General features: G+C 39.1%; 3 protein-coding genes across 3 annotated transcripts; all 3 read left to right on the top strand.

Moving 5' to 3' along the window:
* Positions 1-246: 246 nt before the first annotated feature.
* Positions 247-3,000, top strand: LOC113694006 (pollen receptor-like kinase 3). The gene is made up of 2 exons (XM_027212837.2): positions 247-1,549; positions 2,106-3,000. Exons 1-2 carry the CDS (start codon positions 247-249, stop codon positions 2,672-2,674), a joined length of 1,872 nt encoding a protein of 623 aa, XP_027068638.2. The 3' UTR covers positions 2,675-3,000.
* An 8,137-nt stretch (positions 3,001-11,137) lies between these two features.
* LOC113693999 (uncharacterized) lies at positions 11,138-13,960 on the top strand. The gene is made up of 6 exons (XM_027212824.2): positions 11,138-11,558; positions 11,825-11,932; positions 12,599-12,760; positions 12,838-13,009; positions 13,351-13,424; positions 13,516-13,960. Exons 1-6 carry the CDS (start codon positions 11,226-11,228, stop codon positions 13,603-13,605), a joined length of 939 nt encoding a protein of 312 aa, XP_027068625.2. The 5' UTR covers positions 11,138-11,225; the 3' UTR covers positions 13,606-13,960.
* An 823-nt stretch (positions 13,961-14,783) lies between these two features.
* On the top strand, positions 14,784-17,752 carry LOC140009474 (uncharacterized). Its single transcript, XM_072055151.1, has 3 exons — positions 14,784-15,019; positions 16,468-16,589; positions 17,195-17,752. The coding sequence occupies exons 1-3, from the start codon at positions 14,896-14,898 to the stop codon at positions 17,516-17,518; spliced, it is 570 nt and encodes a 189-aa protein (XP_071911252.1). The 5' UTR covers positions 14,784-14,895; the 3' UTR covers positions 17,519-17,752.
* Positions 17,753-17,765: the final 13 nt, after the last annotated feature.

The raw sequence follows: 17,765 nt of genomic DNA, 5'->3' as shown, positions 1-17,765 counted from the left end.
CTCTTTCGTACCCCAAAATCTGAGTCTATTCTTGGAATTTTCTCATTACGAGGAGCTGCTAGCTCCATCACCAATCTTTTGTAAAACTCACAGCACAACCACATCACACCATGACTCATCATTTCAGGTCCAAAACAATCAAAGCTAAGCAAAACACCTCCCATGCAAAAATTCAGAGAATTCCAATCTCTCCGAACAGCGGCACATTTCTTCTGGGAGGTGTCAACTTTTTGTTTAATCATAAAAATGACTGCTGTTCGCCTTCTCCCTTCTCAACTCCTTTCTCTCTTCCTGATTCTGTTTCTGTCACCTGTTTCTATTTCCCTAAAAGATGATGAAGCTCTTTTTGGTTTCAAAGATTCATTAAGAAACACTGCAGCTATAGATTCTTCATGGATAAAAGGCACATCACCCTGTGCCGCAGGTAAGACATGGAAAGGCGTTGTGTGTCATGAAGAAACCGTCCAAACCCTCAGACTCCAGGGTATTGGTCTCTCTGGAGATATTGATGTTGAATATTTATCTAAGCTCGAGAACCTTAGAAGCCTCACACTCGCCTATAATAATTTCTCAGGCCAAATACCACCTTTCAACAAGCTAGGTGGTTTGAGGGCTCTCTTTCTTCAAGGCAATCAATTTTCAGGTGAAATTCCATCAGATTTCTTTTCACAAATGGGGTCCTTAAGGAAAGTTTGGCTTGCAGAAAACAAGTTTTCAGGAAATATCCCGGCATCATTAGGCCAATTACAGAATCTCGCTGAGCTGAACTTGGAAAGGAATGAATTTTCAGGTCCTGTTCCATTAATAGACCAGAATTCTCTATCAAACCTTAGCATAGCAAATAATAAATTAGAGGGTGAAATCCCTCAAAGCATGTCAAGATTCGGTGCAAAGTCTTTTGAGGGAAATCCTGGGGTTTGTGGGACTGTTTTGCAAAAGGACTGCAACCAAACCCCACCGGATGATGAAATGTCTCCAAGTGGTACTGACGATGATTCTGAAGGATCAGGCACAAAATGGGTGATTTTGGGGGTTGTGGTCGCCCTCCTGTTGATGACTATTTTTTTCAAGGCCAAGCAGAAGGAGGATCACTTCGATGTGCTGGCGAAAGAAAATATTGATGACATAGTGGAAGTGCGCATTCCCAGTTCAAACAGGAGGAGCACAAGCTCCAGAAGGGGAAATGATTCATTCCACTCGAGGAAAAGCTCCCATCATGGGAAGTCTGTTGGTGATCTTGTGGTGGTTAATGATGCAAAAGGTACATTTGGTTTGCAAGACTTGATGAAGGCAGCTGCAGAGGTACTTGGAAATGGGGGATTAGGGTCAGCCTACAAGGCGTTAATGGGAAATGGGGTGTCTGTCGTGGTAAAGAGGATGAGAGAGATGAACAAGTTGAGCAAGGATGCCTTTGATTCTGAGATCAGACGGCTTGGCAACTTGAGGCACCAGAATATTTTAACACCATTGGCCTACCATTACAGAAAGGATGAGAAGCTTTTGGTGTCTGAATTCATTCCCAAAGGCAGCTTATTGTATCTCTTGCATGGTACGAGGATTTTTAGTTTAATTCCTTTGACAGTCATCATTTAAATATTTATAAAGTTTCTTGCTATGAGCATCGGCTATGGGGGAAAAAAGTTAAAATCTAGTAAAATGCTAGCCTTATGTGCATTGGAATTTTAATTCTGCTAGGCAAAACATGTTTCAATGCATGGAAAAATGGGGGGAAAAAAAAACAAATATTATGGATATCTCTCTCAGATATAAATGATGTCATGCTGGAAACTTGTTTTCCAAAAGATTTCTGCATGCTTTTAAGAATTTAGAAGAGTAGATTTCATGATTACAACCGATTCAAAGACACGTGCTTTCAGAAGGATGCATATAAAGAAGCCAGACAGCTGCATGAGCTGAATTAATTCAAACTGCACCTTAAAAGCTTACAAATTACTCTGGATTTCGATGTTTTAAGCGACGACCGTTCTTAGTATGAACTAAATTCTCTTGATAATCAACTACTGCTGTCACCTGCAAGTTCGTTCTCTTTTTCTTTTTCAAGAAATTAGGATTACTTTTGCAACAAAGTTCCACTGCTTCCTCAGGTGATCGCGGCACTTCTCATGCTGAACTGAATTGGCCTATTCGCTTGAAAATCGTCCAGGGAGTTGCGCAAGGATTGGGATTTCTCCATTCTGAATTTGCCTCCTACGAGCTGCCTCACGGGAACCTCAAGTCTTCCAACATTCTGCTTTCTTCGAGTTACGACCCACTCCTCACAGACTACGCTTTCTTTCCACTAATTAGCAACACGCAGACTGCACAATCGTTGTTCGCGTATAAATCTCCGGAAGCCATACTATACCAGCAACTGACACCTAAAAGTGACGTCTACTGTCTTGGAATAATCATTCTAGAAATTCTAACAGGGAAGTTTCCTTCCCAATATCTGAACAATCAAAAGGGTGGAACAGACCTTGTACAATGGGTCAACTCAGCTATTGCTGAGTCCAGAGAAGTAGAGTTGATTGATCCAGAGATAGCCAATGCAACAGGTTCCCTTGCAGAGATGGAAAAGCTTCTCCATCTTGGGGCTGCTTGTACTGAAAGTGAACCCGATAAGCGAATCGACCTGAGGGAAGCTATAAGGAGGATAGAACAAATACAAGTTTGATTGACGCAGTGAACAAATTTTCAGGATGGTAGATTAGATTATCCAGAGGCTTTGTAGGAAGATATGGTTAGAGGGAAGGTGCCAATCACCAAACGGTGAAATGCTTTCAGTTCTTATGCTTGTGTTTGTTTGAGCTGCCCAAGCAACAAAAGAAATGCTTGAGAGCTTTCTGAAAGAAAGCTGCCAGGGAATGTGATGAGCTCTTGTCTAATGGCTTTTTATGTGGAGATGCTGGTTCTGTGCATCTTGAAAAGAATGTGGCATCCTTCGTAGAGTTTTTAGAAACAAACAGAGGGAGTTTGATCCCAACTTATTATATGTGTTTTCAACCCACTTTTTTGCTTTTTGTACAGTACTCCTTTTATGCAACTTGAACATGATTAACAGTACTCCATTTCTCTTCCACTCACGTCCTTGGCTTCATCTTTTGCAGTTTCCAGGATTACAGCTCATTTTTCAAAACTATAATCTTGAAGCAAAACCCTAATTCTCTGCCCTATTCTCAGTGAATAGTATAATCATCACAATTTCTATTTTGAGACGATACATATTCAATTTTTAGTCATACATTGAGTTTTGCTCTTATATTTTTGGTGTAAGATGGAACATTTCTTGGTTTGGCGAGAGAATGAATCGATCATTCTCTTATTTTTGCACTACTATATTTAACATCTCGTCTGCCAACAACAAATTCTCTTTTCTTTTCTATTTCAACTTTGATTCTTCATTCGCTCACTAGATGGCACAGCAATGCAGATCTCATCTTCCTTCTAATTTCATAATTACTAATTAGAAATTTAGGAAGGAATTTCATCTCAATTTTTATTTTGGTAGGAGGGACATTTTGTGGTCTGAAAGGAAGGTGGGGCATTTTCTGGGGAGAAAAATGCAATATATATGCTCTCACCAGTCACCAGCAAACTAAGAAAGCAGGGGAAAAAATATTAAAGAAGCAGAAAGACAAAATAGATTAGGATAGGGATGGGTTGGGTGGTAGGGAGAAAAGAGTATAAATGAGAGGTTTTAAATTGAATACCTCCCACTTACGCTCGCCTCAGTGGGGTTTTGTCAGGAATTAACCTGATGATTTCTCGGAGGAAGAAAATAAAGAGGAATAAGAAGAGGAAGACTGCATGAATTGAGAGCGAAATGAGGGAAGTAAAGGAAGATTTTATTGATAATACTTTGTGATGAATCTTGTCTGCCAAGCCTTTCTTCTATTTGGCTATTTATAGAAATTTCTTACACCACCATGCAAACGTGACTGAAGCTGGCAACTAACCATGCAACTAATTGAAACGAATTGTAACAGAATTCCTAACTAACTTCTTAAGTGCAATGACACCGTATTTGCCAGAAGTGTGAGCTTCCCTCAAACTACGTCGTATTCCCCAAAACTACGTCGCATTACCTAGTGTTCCTGACAATACCCTTCCCTTGAGCGCATTCTTGTCCTCATGGATGGAATTCTGGAAACTGGTTCTTGATGAAGTCAAGATCCTCCCAAGTGGCTTCCTCGAATCCCAGATTAATCCACTTGATTAGAACCTGCGACACAGGCAGTTGATTTCGCAGAATAGCCCTTCGTTTGAGAACCATTTCCGGAGCAACCTGAATCTGGTCATCAGGACCAACTAGTGGCAGTGCAGGCATGACCTCCTGAGAACCTCCTATTTTCTTTTTCAGCATCGAAATATGGAACACTGGATGAATCCTGGATCCCTGTGGCAGTTCTAATCTGTAAGCTATTTCCCCAATTCGAGCAACGACAGGAAAGGGACCATAGTACTTGGAGGCAAGTTTCAAGGAACGCCTCACTTCTACTAACTGCTGTCTATAAGGCTGAAGCTTCAGGTAGACCATATCACCAACCTCCAGAGCTCGTTCACTCCTCTTTTTATCTGCAAAATACTTCATACGTTGCTGCGCCTGAGTCAAATTTTGGCGAAGAATCTGTAAAATAGCCTGTCTACCCCTAACAAGGTCACTAGCTGCAGGGACAATGGTATCAGAAATGAAGCCTAAGGGCAGCTGATTAGGCTTATAACCATAAAGGGCCTCAAAGGGGGTCATTTGAAGGCTAGTGTGGTAATTAGTGTTGTACCACCATTCGGCCAAAGGTAGCCAAGATTTTCACTTCTGGGATCTATCACTAGTCATACATCTCAGATATGTTTCCAAACACTGGTTGACACGCTCACTCTGACCATCTGTTTATGGATGGTAGGTTGAGCTGAGGTTCAATTGAGTACCAACTAGTCGAAATAATTCCTGCCAAAAAAGACTGGTAAAGAGCTTATATCGGTCTGATACTATAACCTCTGGTAGCCCATGCAGTCTGAAAATGTGTATGAGAAACAGTTTGGCAACCTCCACTGCTGAGAAAGGATGTTTAAGAGGAATGAAATTGGACAATTTTGTCAACCTGTCTACCACCACCAGTATGGTGTCGGCACCTTCAGAGAGAGGTAAACTCTCTATGAAATCCATACTAATCTATGACCACGCTTGGTTAGGCACTGGTAGGGGCTGCAACAGCCCAGGATAGGGAACATTCTCATGTTTGTTCCTCTGGCAGACATCGCACTGTTTGACAAAGTCAGCTATATCCTTCCTCATCCGAGGCCAATAGAAAACTGCACCTAGCCTTTTCAGGCATCCCAACTGTCCAGAATGACCTCCTACTACAGAAGAGTGTAGCTGTTGAATGATTTGGTGCCGTAGATCACCATGACTCCCAACATAGATCTTTCTCCTCAACCTCAGAACTCCATCTGCGTACTCATAATCAGTAACAGAAGTGGGGTCGACCAGTAGTTGAGCAATCATGTCCTGACATGATGAGTCACCTTCATAACTCGCAGATACATCTATCAGCCATTGTGGTTTGACACAAGTAATGGCGCAAGTTTCACCTGAAGAGTCTTCCTCTGGAAATCCCTTCCTGGACAAGGCATCAGCAGCTTTGTTTTCAGCCCCTTTTTTGTACTGAATTTCGTAATCCAAGCCTAGGAGTTTTGTCAAACACTTGTGCTGTAGTGGAGTGTTCAGCCTTTGCTCTAGCAAAAACCTCAGACTCTAATGGTCAGTCTTAATAACAAAGTGGTACCCCAACAAGTAGTGTTTCCATTTCGTCACTTCTATCACAACTGCTAGCAACTCTTTTTCGTATATAGACAGTCCTAAATTCTTAGGACTTAAAGTCTTACTGAGATAGGCTATAGGCTGTCCTTCCTGCATTAACACAGCACCTATGCCTCTACTACAGGGATCAGTCTCTACCACAAACGGTTTAGTAAAACCTGGCATCCTGAGGACAGGAGTAGTGCTCATGATGTCCTTAAGATTCTGAAAGGCTTCAGCAGCTGATTCAGTCCAACAAAAGGAATCCTTCCTCAACAACTCGGTCAAAGGCTTGCAGATTTGCCCATAGCCTTGTACAAACCTCCTGTAATAACCTGTAAGGTCTAAAAAACCTCTCAAGGCTTTCACAGTTTCAGGTACTGGCCATGCTCTAATGCACTCCACCTTCGCAGCATCCATCTCAACCCTATTGTAGGATATGACATGGCCCAAGTATTCCACTCTCAGCTGAACAAACATGCACTTGGACATCTTTGCATACAACTGGTAAGATTTTAAAATTCTTAACACTGTTCTCAGATGGTTAGCATGGGATTGTAAATCTGGGCTATAGACTAGTATATCATCAAAGAAGACAAGGATAAATTTTCTGAGATAAGGCTGAAAAATTTCATTCATGAGAGCTTGGAAAGATGCAGGCGCATTAGTCAGGCCAAAGGGCATCACTAGAAATTCATTGTGGCATTGGTGAGTTTGAAAAGTTGTTTTATGAATATCATAGGCTTTGATTCTGATTTGGTGATATCCTGATCTGAGGTCAATTTTGCTGAAGAACTTGGAGTCAAACAATTCATCTAAGAGCTCCTCAATGTTTGGAATGGGGTACCTGTCTTTAATGGTAAGGTCATTTAGGTACCTATAGTCTACACAGAAACGCCAGGTGCCTTCCTTCTTCTTGATCAGTAAGACAGGAGACGAGAATGGACTGGTACTAGGCTTAATGATCCTAGTTTGAAGCATGTTTGAGACTTGGTTTTCAATTTCTATTTTCTGGGAGCGTGGATACCTATAGGGTCTGAGTTTAAAGGGCTGGGCATCTGGTTGCAAGGGGATGGTGTGGTCATGTGTTCGTTCTGGTGGTAACTGTGTAGGCTCAGCAAACACATCTGAGAACTCATGCAATAATTCAGAAATTTCACTAGGAAGTGGACTTACTCTATTCGAGTTGCCCTCCTCAGACACAGAGCATTCGGTTGTCATGGTTCTGTGTTTCTGTTGCATGAACTTCTTTGCTGTTTTACCTCTGATTAGCTTCATTGAGGGTTGCTCAGCTACCCCTTCTAACACCATTTCGCCTCCTTCTTCTGATAGCTTGATCAATAGCTGTTAGAAATCAAAAGTGATAGGGCTGTACTCATGGTTGTTAAAATCGCTATCCGGATCGTAGGATCGTACGATCCGAAAAATCAAAATCGATTCGAATCGTACTCAAAATTGCAAATTCCTTGAATCTACATAGGATCGGTAGGATCGTGTAGAATCGTACGATCCTACGATCCTACTTCGATCCCACAAATTTTTGCTAATTTGTGAAATACAAGGCTCATTTTGCAAGTAAATGAAAATATTTGGGGTAGGCTTGTCATTTATCAAAGAATTGCAGGCCTTAGTTGCAATGTTTTAACAAATTTTGCCTCAAAGTCAAAAAGTTCCGTCAAAAAGCTTCGGGTCTTCTTCATCTTTTTCTCAAACAGATCATTGTCATTTCTCTTCTCCTCTCCGCTGTCCAAATCAAATCCCTAATTTAAACCATCAAACCACCTCAAGCTTCGGCTACAGCTCTTACCACAAACCCACAAGACAAATCGCTGCGACTTCTACCAAGAACCCACAAGCTACAGCCGACAGCTTCAAGGCTTCAAGCTTTAAAGCTTCAAGCTCCAGCAATTGGTGGTGACGGTAGCGGGTTTTCAGATTTGTACAAACTTGAATTTCAATTGAAAATTTGCTTTTACTAAAATTGGTGGAGATGATTTGAAGCATTTGAGATACACTTCCGAAGTTTTCGGGACTACTATTATGTTTCCTGATGTCATCAGCTACGGTTGTTGGCCGGTGCTTGGCGGCGGTTTGGCTTTAGAGATCAGCCGATCCTATCATGATTCATGAAGCAAGGGAAAAAAATTGATAAAAAAAAAAGAAATCCATTATAGTAACAAAAAGAAAATGGAAAATATCTCATAGATTCCTACTGCAACCTAATCAGCCAATAACTGAAAAGCAGTAGCCCAAAACCTATTACCATTGAGGAACTTTTGATACTCGTTGCCGTTGCCGTTGTTAAATTCCAACCAAACTGATGGTTAGCTTTTTGGATGTTTGGCTTTTTAGTATTTGTGAAGGTTGATGATTATTTTATATTTGAAATTATGATTGTGTAAACTGTGAAGCATTTGGTTTTAAGACTTGAAATCATGACAGATAACAGATTTATATTCTCTTCTTTATTACTTGTCAGATAATAAGTAAAAAATACTATATATTTATGAGTAACTTATTTATTTGATATCTTTTAAGATGTATAAAATGGTATATGAATTTTAAATTCATTAATTTAGTAAATTTAGGAGTTTTTGGTGGGATCTTAAGATCCGACGATCCGATTCTGTGAAATTAAAATCGATCCGACGTGGGATCCCGATTTTACAAATCTTGGCTGTACTGCACCATCCAATCTATTCCAAGTATGAGATCCCACGTTCCCAGTCCCATGACTACCAAGGGAAAACTAAAGTTGTACCCCTGGATACTCCATATTACATTTGGACAAAACAATTCACTGGAAATAATGGTTCCATCAGCAATGGTGGCTTTTAAGGGTGTCATCCTAGCTGTTCTTAACTCCATGGTCTCCAGTAAAGCTGCATTCAGAAAACTGTTAGTGCTACCAGTATCCACCAGAATAGATACAGTTTGTCCCTTCAATACCCCTTGCAACTTTAGGATTTTTCTCTTGATAGAGGCTGTTAGTGCATGTAAGGATATATCCACGGATTGCCCTGGATGGCCAGTCTGCTCATCCTGCTCTCCAACGGCATCAAGAAATTCAGTTTCCTCATCCTCTTCTAGAATGAGGTTTAAGTGTCTATATTTGCACTGGTGACTTGGACTGAACCTCTCCCCACACTTGAAGCACAGATGATTGTTTTTCCTGCGCAAGATCTCCTGAGGAGAGATCTTCCTATGTTCCTGGTTTGTACTCTCTGGAGTCAACTTCCTTTGGCCAAATTGTTCTAAGCCTTTCCCCCAGGATTGGTTGTGAAGGTAGCACTGAGGGACTTGGAGCTTTCCCCAGGCTCCCAAGTCCTAGAGTTTCTGGTATTCCTCCCATTTAATGCCAGTAACTGTTCCTGCCATTCTGCAATCTCGAAGGCCTCAATTAAGGTAGCAGGTTTCAACATCTTAACCATCGGCCTGATCTCTTCTTTGATACCGCTGATGAAGCTGGAAACAAAATAGGATTCAGATAGGTAAGGATCTCTGATTAGCATCAAGGAACTCAGTTCTTCAAATTTCTCCTAGTAGTCTTTGACACTAGTGGTTTGGTGAAGCTTGTTGAATTCCTCCACTTCGTCTCTCCTCTCTCTGTCTCCAAATCTCCTGTTTACTAGTTGACAGAATCCTTCCCAAGAAGTTCGTCCCTTGCTCATTTTGATTCCTTGAAACCATATTTCGGCTTTCCCTACCAAATACATTTCCACCACTTCCAATTTCTGATCCTCAGGAAGTTGATGAACCAGAAAATACTTCTCACATTTTCTGATCCATTCCTGAGGTCTGTCTCCTTCAAAAAAAGGAAGTTCTACTTTAGGTAAGCTTGGAACTGTAACCTTACACTCCTTGCTTGCTGCTAACTGATCTACCCACTCTCTGCATCTGGTATGTGGATTGGTCAGTAGAGAAGTCTTCTCTGGTGGAGGGGAATCTCCAGTTGTTGTTGCTCTGTCTCTGTTGAGAGCCTGCAGGAATGAAGTCAACTTCGTTTCCATTCCTGCCATTAGCGCGTCAATTTTCTTGTCGAACTCTTCCATTTTGGTATCTACATGCGTTCGAGTTTCCTGTAACTCCGTTTGCAAGGAATCTACTTGAATCTGAACCCTAGTCTCAAGTTTCCTGAGCTGTTCATCCAGATTCTTGAGTCTGGTACTGTCTGCCATTTGAATTTGCAGCTAAGTTGCACCGAGGATTGAAGGCTCTGATTACCACTTGTCAGGAATTAACCTGATGATTTCTCGGAGGAAGAAAATAAAGAGGAATAAGAAGAGGAAGACTGCATGAATTGAGAGAGAAATGAGGGAAGTAAAGAAAGATTTTATTGATAATACTTTGTGATGAATCTTGTCTGCCAAGCCTTTCTTCTATTTGGCTATTTATAGAAATTTCTTACACTACCATGCAAACGTGACTGAAGTTGGCAACTAACCATGCAACTAACTGAAACGAATTGCAACAGAATTCCTAACTAACTTCTTAAGTGCAACGACACCATATTTGCCAGAAGTGTGAGCTTCCCTCAAACTACGCCGTATTCCTCAAAACTACGTCGCATTACCTAGTGTTCCTGACAGGTTCATGTGTCGGCTACGAACCAAAATATTGATCCGGCCCATAAAATTTGGATAAGTCATTTTGTGATGTGCATCCGGATCCACTATCTATATTCGATTTTTAAAATTTCTTTAAAAAATAAAAATTTCAAAGATAAAATGAAATTTAAATGTATTGGAGTTTCCAAAAATCATATAAATGATATGTTGTAGTCACATATGAGGTTTTAATCACATAAAAGAGCTTTTAGTAAAAATTGATCTTTTTTTGTTGCAATATAAAGCAACTTCCACATTTTTTTCTTATTTTGACTCAAACAAATATGATTAAATATTTCATCTATAATTTTTTATTCACAAATTATTTGACAATATGTTTAAAAAATTTAACATCATATACAAAAAAAGCCTTTTTTTGGAAGAGTACATAAAAATAAAAATAAGAAACAACAGATAGAACAATTATAAATTAGTGGATTTAATGTATAAAAATTTCTAAAGAATAAAAAATACATGCAGATTGGATCGGATATCCATGAATCACAAAAAACACCTTGACTTGGATATGATCTGATCTGCATATGATTCACCGGATTGAATATCCTCTAATTCGGATCAGATTTGGATCATCAGATTTTTCGGATTACCGGATCAAGTTGCACATCCTACCTCCTACTTACATTAAAAAAAAAAGAAAAAAAAGTACAGGTGACCACCAAACTAGAAATCTACGTGGCGCCATTAACCTAATTATAGATTTTTTTTTTGAAAAAGCCAAAAAATAAAAAGGGGAAAAGGCATATTCACCACGCCAAGTAACGAGACTCAGTGAGCAGAGCCCCAACCACGGCAACTTGGCCATGTACCGATCGGCGGCGAAGCGGTTATTGCCGGCGTTATGCCGTCTCCGGAAAGTTACTAATCATTCGATTCAAGGAATTTCAATTGTAAATAACAAGCCTCGGTTTCTTACGTCAGCAACCTCCGAAACAACTCCCAATAAAAACAGTAGACATTTTGACCATGCCTCGTCGTCTTCATCATCATCCACAGCGACGATGGCGGGATTGAATGACGATGAGAAAGCGCGTGAACATGATCATGACGGTCAGGGTTCGAGGACCTCGCGACCAGGAAGAACTCAGTACCTGGATGAACAAGCGCGCGTGCTTCACGCGTCCCTCCATCACGTGGTTAGCACTTCTCCCCCCTTTTCTATTTTCTTCTGATATGCATAATTAATTAATTATATACGTGCGTATATCTCTGTAGATATTGATGCTCTTTGACTTTATTAAACATTTGAGCTTCTTGGGGCAAATACATTAACGAAGAAATTCGCCTATATTCATGTCTAAATCAAGTTAAATTTGATAATTTGTTTTCCCACATGATTTATATGGTCATTGTTCTAATTTTGCGGCTTTTATATGCTCTGCTGGTGAAATGGGTTGTGCAGATTAGACTGGGATGGACGGAAGCAGCTTTGATAGCAGGAGCCAGGGAGGTTGGGGTGTCTCCTTCCATTGTTGGATCATTTCCGCGAAAAGATGCTGCTCTAGTGGAGGTATAATCATCGTTACTTTATAACACTAGCTTTTAAGTATCCATTGCTTTGTTCAATGCTGCTGTAAATGGAAGTATTTAAGTAATGTGATGAAACTGGTGGTCTTTGATTGTGTTATTGTTATGGTAACCAGCATTTTTGGCTGTCTAGACAGAGTTTGCAAGCGGATGTTATAGGCATACAATTGGAGTAGCTGTTGACTGAAGATTATTGCGTATTAAGTTTCAAATGTTCATCTACTGGCCTAATAGTTATATGAGCATAAAAATGAAACATAAGCTTTTCCTAGAGACTTGTTATGTTCTGCATTAGATTTTTGTAGAATAGTAAATGTGTTCCAAATGAGAATGATTTAGCTGGAACCACATTGAGTTAGCATTTGCGCAAGTCTTTTTGCTTATTTCCTGTAGAAACTTCTGCAACCTTTTTGGGATACTAGCATTGGTGTCTTTTGAACGTTTGAATAGCTGAAGTCCTTTTTTTTTTTTCTTGTATTCAATTCCCTTGCATTTTTGCTTGATGAGAACGCATGTTTGAAGGAGTGTTTTAATTATTCTGTAATTTTTTTCCCCAAATACCTTTATGTTTGTTAATCTGAACAATTTAGGCTCCAAATGCATTCTAACCACCTTGTCTTTTGCTTCCTCCAATCATCTGTATGTTCAGTTTTTCATGGATGAGTGCCTGCAAAGACTTATTGATGTAATTGACTCGGGAGAGGATTTGAAAGACTTGATACCTAGCGCACGTGTTGCAAAGCTTGTCCGAATTAGATTGGAAATGCAGGCTCCTTACGTATCAAAATGGCCTCAAGCCCTGAGCATACAGGTATGCATCCATTCCCTATTAGGAATCTTTATGCATGATATAGTGACGCTAGAGATTCTAACATGTAATTTGCTCAGGCTCAACCTGCAAATATCCCAACAGGTTTCAAGCAGCGAGCAATGCTGATGGATGAGATTTGGCATGCTGCTGGTGATGACTCCACTGCTGTTGATTGGTATGTCAAGCGCACGGTTCTTGGTGGGATATACTCCACAACTGAGCTATACATGTTAACTGATGCTTCCCCAGGTATGACTATATTTTAGAAAACTATTCTTATTGAACTGGATAATTTTGCACAATGTCAGAGACTTTCTTTTCCATGTTAAAACCTGGATCTCTGTCTCGCAAAACCACCTCTTCCCAGTCCAGAAAGGAAATCCTAAGAAATATACTTCTAATTTCATCGTTCATACAATATCTATTCCCTGGGATACTATCTTAATGTAAACATATGGTGGCCATTTTTCTGGTTCATGTGTCTCATTGCTTAGTTTCCTAAATAGTTGCAAATGTGGTTTGAAGCTTGAGATTGTGCTTTTATACTAGATACTGATAATAGTTTCATTTTTTTTCCTCTGTTTTGACAGATTTTCGCGATACATGGTCATTCCTGGGGGGACGAATAAGAGATGCCTTTGATTTAAAAAAGAGTGTTCAGGAGGTCACTTTTGAGAGTGTTTCTAAGTTTGTGTCTTAAAGCTTTTTATGTTACTGCAAGATTTAGCTGAATTTTGTAAATTTTGTTCTTTCAGGCTAAGTATCTTGCAGAAGCAGTTAGTGCAGGAATGGGAGGCTCTTTGCAAGGACTAATGAAGCGAGTTTTCCAGGGTGGAAATACGTAGGGAGCTAAGGGAGGAGCTTCGGAGATATTCTACCTTAGGAACCTTTTCTTATTGACACTGCGTGCTACAATAATAGAAAGTACCGTTCTTCCTTACAAAGTTGGTAGTGATCCAGCAACAATAATATAAACTATTTTTGTTGGAAGTTCCTCAATGTTGGAGATTCGGAAGGGCAAGTGAATCTTGAAATGCTTCTGAGTAGTGCAAGTATCGTGTAATGTACGCTGCTGTAATCCAATGCTCTTGCAATTAGGTGTCAAATGTTACTGCTGCTTGTTACACCGTGTCAAATGGAGGACATTCGTCTAAAGAGAAATTGGCCATTTTGGTCTCTCGGCTACGGGGTTTTGGTCAATTTTGTTCCTTATCTATTATCGCAATCATTTTAGTCACTTATTTTTATTCTAAAAAAACGAAAAAAACCAATCTAGTAACGAAAAATTTCTAGCGGAGTTAGTAATGTGCGTGGCATGTGAATCGTTAAAATTGATCGTTTCTAATTATTTTCAAGGTCGTATCTAATTTTGTCCTTTTAGTAATTTAAACTCTTACTTTTACAAAATAAAATCAATATAGAACTTTAAATGGAAAATTAGGAAACCCGAATGGAATCAGTTTTGTGCAGTGCATGTCTACATCTGGAACAAAAAAAAAACATGAATAGGAAAAAAGAAACTATAGCACCTGAATTGGTATGCAGTAACATATAATTATGGATAAAATTGAATACGATCCTAAAGATAATGGATCACAACGATCATTTTTAATAGTACACACCCCAAATAGGTGACTAACTCTGTTAAACAATTTTTTAATTTTCTATTAGAGATGTTAGATTGGGAACTTGCAAATCCGTTCTTTTTTCTATTCAAAGATTAATCCAGACTCTGTGTTTTCACATCGGGAATTATTTGCAGATGACCTTATTATTCTCGATTTGCAGATGACCTTATTAGTTGAGTTGAGTTGTAGATTCAAAAGATTTTGAGAATTATATAGAAACAAGATATGCTTGCATATAATTTTTGCTATATGCATAATACTTATCCAGTTATGCTATAACCTTCAATTCTCATATATGCACAGTATAAGTTACGTGTAGAAAAATGTAAAATTGGTGCTCTTGCAGAAACGAAATTGATATGACAGGCAGGATATACCAATATTTAAATCATGAAAAAGAAAATGCCGCAACTGCCCTGCTGCCCCATTTCGTCCTGGTTTGGCAGGCTGGTCTACTTCTAAGGGTTTGCACTGTGAAAAAAAATACAGAGGAAGGCTGGAGAAAAGATGGCTACAACTTCAAAGATCGTAGCAAAGCTGAATCTAAAGCCCCACCCGGAAGGTGGATTTTACTCTGAAACCATGAGGGACACCTCCATCATTCTCTCCAAGTCTCAACTTCCCTCTCGTTGTAAATCTTCTCTGCCCCTTTTCACTCCTGGCTTGTTGATCTTGTCCCTGTTTATTCTTATATGCGTCATTTTTAGTCCCTGCAACACTAATATCTTGATTGTAGAATGAATTGGCGATCTTTATTTTGTTTTTTGAATGACTACTTTATTGCTGCAGCAACTTGGTAGATTTTGTCGTTTACAGTACAGGTCACATAATTATTGCAGCACAACATATTGGTGCTAATGAATGTATATTAGTATGATATTGCTCGTCTTCCTGTATAATCAGGAGTCAGAAAATTTTGCCGAAGCCAAGAAAAGAAGAAATAGAAGAATCCCGATGGTCAGCTTTAAAGTATAAGTCAAAATTATGATGTTTTCATGTGATGATTGTTTGAGCTTGAATACAACTGTAATGCTAACTCAACGAGGGAGTAATTTGACTGAAACCTCCAAAATTTATAAAATCCGGTTCAAATTTAACATATTAGCACCAGTAATGGAATATTTCATAGGTAAAGAGAAATTTGGAGATTCCTCTTCCTCCGTCACTGGTTATGGTGCTCCATGAATTTAAGGATGAAGGAGCTGTGAGTTTCCTGTGCTCTTTGTGAGGTTGGATCCAGAGGGGTGCTCTGTCGTTTCTGTACTTTGTTGTTATCTTTGAACTGAGAGCGTCCCTACTGACCAATTACGTTAAGTATAAACTTGAAAATTTTAATTCAGTTATGGCTTGTGCCCCCACTAGAGTACATCAAAGAAATCCTAACATTCATTAGAAATTTATAGTATTTATCCATAACTTCTCAAAACTTTTCCTTAGATTTCATGGGCATGCTATTTCAATTTCTGTGTAAATGAATGTTGAACTTAACAAAAATTAAACCATCGTCCTTTAACTTTTACAATTTACTGAGTTTAATATACATTTAGATAAAATATAAAACATTGCACTTTGTTCATTTTCTTATGTCTTGGTCATCATATTTTAATGTTGCATATAATTAATTTTTAAACATTAGTATTGTATGTAAACATTTTTTAAACAAGTTTTAGATACCAAACATAAATAGTATAAATGCATCTGTTTTCAATTCTATAATATTGAATATGTATGAATTTGTTGTGTCTACTTAGCCTATTTCATGTAACAGCTTTCAAAATATAGTGAAGCTAAAATGATGCCAACTTTGAAATTAGGAAAACCAAATCCAATAATGTTACGAGTGTGAGATATGAACAAGATAAAAATGTATTTTTAGGTGCAATGTAAATTGTGCCCTGAGTAAAGAAAATTTCATGCTCCCCCCACTAGATAGAGACGGAGAGTTAGACTCTGTTTCAGATAGTTCCACATGCATATAGTTGCTTAGCTAAATCAAACTCTGAAATGTCAACTAGTCTTGCCACATGGCTTTGTTTATCCAGTTTCTCGTCCAGAATCCTTATTTTGGTTTCTTGACAGACAAGGTTGATCGGCCTATCAGTACCTGCATATACTTCTTGCTGCCTTCAAGCAGTGTGTCTCACCTTCACAGAATTCCATGTGCAGAAACTTGGCACTTTTATGTTGGGGAGCCTCTTTCAGTGAGTTTAAATTGTGCATTTTCTTTGCAATAATTGGCTTTAATATTTCATGCTGTTTGACTGCTTTTGGCTGGAACTTGTCAAACTTGGCTAGATCATCACAAACAAAACTTTCTGTCATTGACCAATCTTTCAAATGAATCTCATTCCACATGTAATTTGTTGGTCAGAAAAGTTTTATTGAGTCAAGAGTAACGAAGTTTTGTGATGATTCCAACAGAAGTTGAACTAAGTTTGTCTCCAACTTGATATCTGAGCAAGCTTTCTTGTCCAAATTCATTTTTCCTCCCTTGATATCATGAAAGGCAGAAAGCTTCCTGTGGCTTTCTGCTGTACTTAATAGATGTATGCATGCATGCATGTGTGTGTGTGTGTGTTTGTATGTATGTATGTATATGTATATGTATACCTTTCAAAGGGCATCATGTTTTGGTTGGGGAGGAATGGGAAGAGGGTGGGCTCATAGTGGAGGCTTCAGCGGTAATCTTGCTTCCTCATAATCTACCTCACAAGCATCCATATCAACAAAATCTTTTTTCTTCCCATTAAATTAGAGGCTATGTAGTGTTTCCCCATCTTTTGGTTGTCAACGTTAATTGTTCCAGGTGTTGGAATTAAATGACGAGGATGGCAGTATCAAGCTGACCTGCATTGGTCCTGATCCAGTTGCTGATAATCAACGAGTGCAGTACACGGTTCCTCCAAATGTCTGGTTTGGTTCGTTCCCAACCAAGGACATTAGGATTTCAAATGACATGAAGGCAGTTAAAAATCCAGCTAGGGATTTCGAGAACCACTTTTCTCTTGTAGGATGCACCTGCGCTCCAGCATTTCAGTTTGAGGATTTTGAGCTGGCAAAACGTTCTGAGCTCGTTTCACGTTTTCCAGACTACGAGTCCATAATTTCTTTGCTCACTTTCCCTGACTGAGTCGTATATGTTTGTTCTGAAAGTTTGTGGCTCTCGCCTTTATGCTTCTCATGCAAATAATCCTTGTGGAGCTTAATTACAAGAAAACAGACTGAATAAATTGTGGCACGACTGTTTCAGCAACGACTATACAAGTCATCAGTATTTTTTTTTCCATTGATTGTATAGAGCTACTGGCTCGTTTTTGTGTATTTTGTAGACAAAAATGAAGGAAATCCAACGACATTTACATCATGAAGCGATTAAA

This window comes from Coffea arabica, chromosome 6e (assembly GCF_036785885.1).
Source record: "Coffea arabica cultivar ET-39 chromosome 6e, Coffea Arabica ET-39 HiFi, whole genome shotgun sequence".
NCBI classification, from domain to species: Eukaryota; Viridiplantae; Streptophyta; class Magnoliopsida; order Gentianales; family Rubiaceae; genus Coffea; species Coffea arabica.
The sequence above is the reverse complement of the archived record's forward strand: the minus strand, read 5'-3'. Positions and strand labels throughout refer to the sequence as shown.

What these genes read in the sequence shown, in the direction of transcription:
- LOC113694006 (XM_027212837.2), top strand. Translation starts at nt 247, where the DNA reads ATGACTGCTGTTCGCCTTCTCCCTTCTCAACTCCTTTCTCTCTTCCTG. An exon ending in CTTATTGTATCTCTTGCATG is followed by an intron (nt 1,550 to 2,105) that starts GTACGAGGATTT and finishes CTGCTTCCTCAG; the next exon opens with GTGATCGCGGCACTTCTCAT.
- LOC113693999 (XM_027212824.2), top strand. Translation starts at nt 11,226, where the DNA reads ATGTACCGATCGGCGGCGAAGCGGTTATTGCCGGCGTTATGCCGTCTC. An exon ending in AAGATGCTGCTCTAGTGGAG is followed by an intron (nt 11,933 to 12,598) that starts GTATAATCATCG and finishes CTGTATGTTCAG; the next exon opens with TTTTTCATGGATGAGTGCCT. An exon ending in GTTAACTGATGCTTCCCCAG is followed by an intron (nt 13,010 to 13,350) that starts GTATGACTATAT and finishes CTGTTTTGACAG; the next exon opens with ATTTTCGCGATACATGGTCA.
- LOC140009474 (XM_072055151.1), top strand. Translation starts at nt 14,896, where the DNA reads ATGGCTACAACTTCAAAGATCGTAGCAAAGCTGAATCTAAAGCCCCAC. An exon ending in GTCTCAACTTCCCTCTCGTT is followed by an intron (nt 15,020 to 16,467) that starts GTAAATCTTCTC and finishes GTTTCTTGACAG; the next exon opens with ACAAGGTTGATCGGCCTATC. An exon ending in ATGTTGGGGAGCCTCTTTCA is followed by an intron (nt 16,590 to 17,194) that starts GTGAGTTTAAAT and finishes TAATTGTTCCAG; the next exon opens with GTGTTGGAATTAAATGACGA.